General features: G+C 43.5%; 1 protein-coding gene across 1 annotated transcript in view; it reads left to right on the top strand.

Annotated features, from left to right (window-relative positions):
* Positions 1-468: 468 nt before the first annotated feature.
* The window catches only part of LOC114072903 (28S ribosomal protein S29, mitochondrial-like), a gene marked incomplete at its 3' end in the record, with an annotated part of 11965 nt that continues 11564 nt past the window's right edge, over positions 469-869 (top strand). Inside the window, exon 1 of the mRNA XM_027910725.1 lies at positions 469-548. Within this exon, the coding sequence (XP_027766526.1) occupies positions 507-548 (42 nt within the window). The remainder of the gene's footprint in view (positions 549-869) is intronic.

Below are 869 nucleotides of genomic sequence, written 5' to 3' on the forward strand. Positions count from 1 at the left end.
TCTGTTCTCCTCCCTGGATGAATGAAATACCTTGATTTACAAATTAAGTTGTGGTGGTTTTGGTTTTTTTTCTTCTTTTTTTTTGGTAAATATATTTCTAGAAAATAAAAGGAAATACCTTGATTTACAAGTTAAGGTTTGGGGTTTTTTTGTTTTGTTTTGTTCTTGTTTTGTTTTGTTTTGTTGTGGTTTTTTGTTTTGTGTTTGTTTGGTTGTTGTTTGGGGGGTTTTTTGTTTGGTTTGGTTTTTTGGTGTTGTTTTTTTTTTGGTGCAATTTTTTGTTTGTATTTCTGACAAAAGGCCACGTAATTAATGGGGTAGTTGTTTTTTTTTTTAATCAGGCAAATGATGCTGACCCCTGGGTTGCTGCAGAGCACCCGACCCTTGGCCTGAATTATTTATGTGCCCTGACATGGAGCTCTTTGACAGGAACCATCCTTTCCCGGCATAAAGTGAATTAAACACCATAAAAACCCTAAAATATCCACTTGTGTCCCCACAGAAAAATGCTGAGGAGCCTGAGAGGACTCGCCTGCCGCTCCCTGAAGGTGAGTCCTGGGAGAGCCTCATGGTATTCCCGATTTTTCAGCTGTCCCAGGGCCTGGAGTGGCGATTCCCAGCTGTAAAAAAACGGGAGCAGCCCTGGGAGATGTCAGGAAATAACGGGAATATCTGCAGTGTGTCCCTGAGGGAAAGGAATTCCAGTGGGTTTGGATTTTCCCCTGCAGGGAACAGGCAGCCCCTTTTCCAGAAACTGGGATCCCATGGAAAAGGTGGGAACAGGCAGCCCTTTCCCATATCCTGGGATCCCATGGAAAAGGTGGGAACAGGCAGCCCTTTCCCATATCCTGGGATCCCATGGAATGTGC

The sequence above is a fragment of the Empidonax traillii genome, unplaced genomic scaffold, assembly GCF_003031625.1.
Source record: "Empidonax traillii isolate 1590-97213 ecotype Southwest subspecies unplaced genomic scaffold, ASM303162v1 scaffold4406:size21526, whole genome shotgun sequence".
Lineage (NCBI taxonomy): Eukaryota > Metazoa > Chordata > Aves > Passeriformes > Tyrannidae > Empidonax > Empidonax traillii.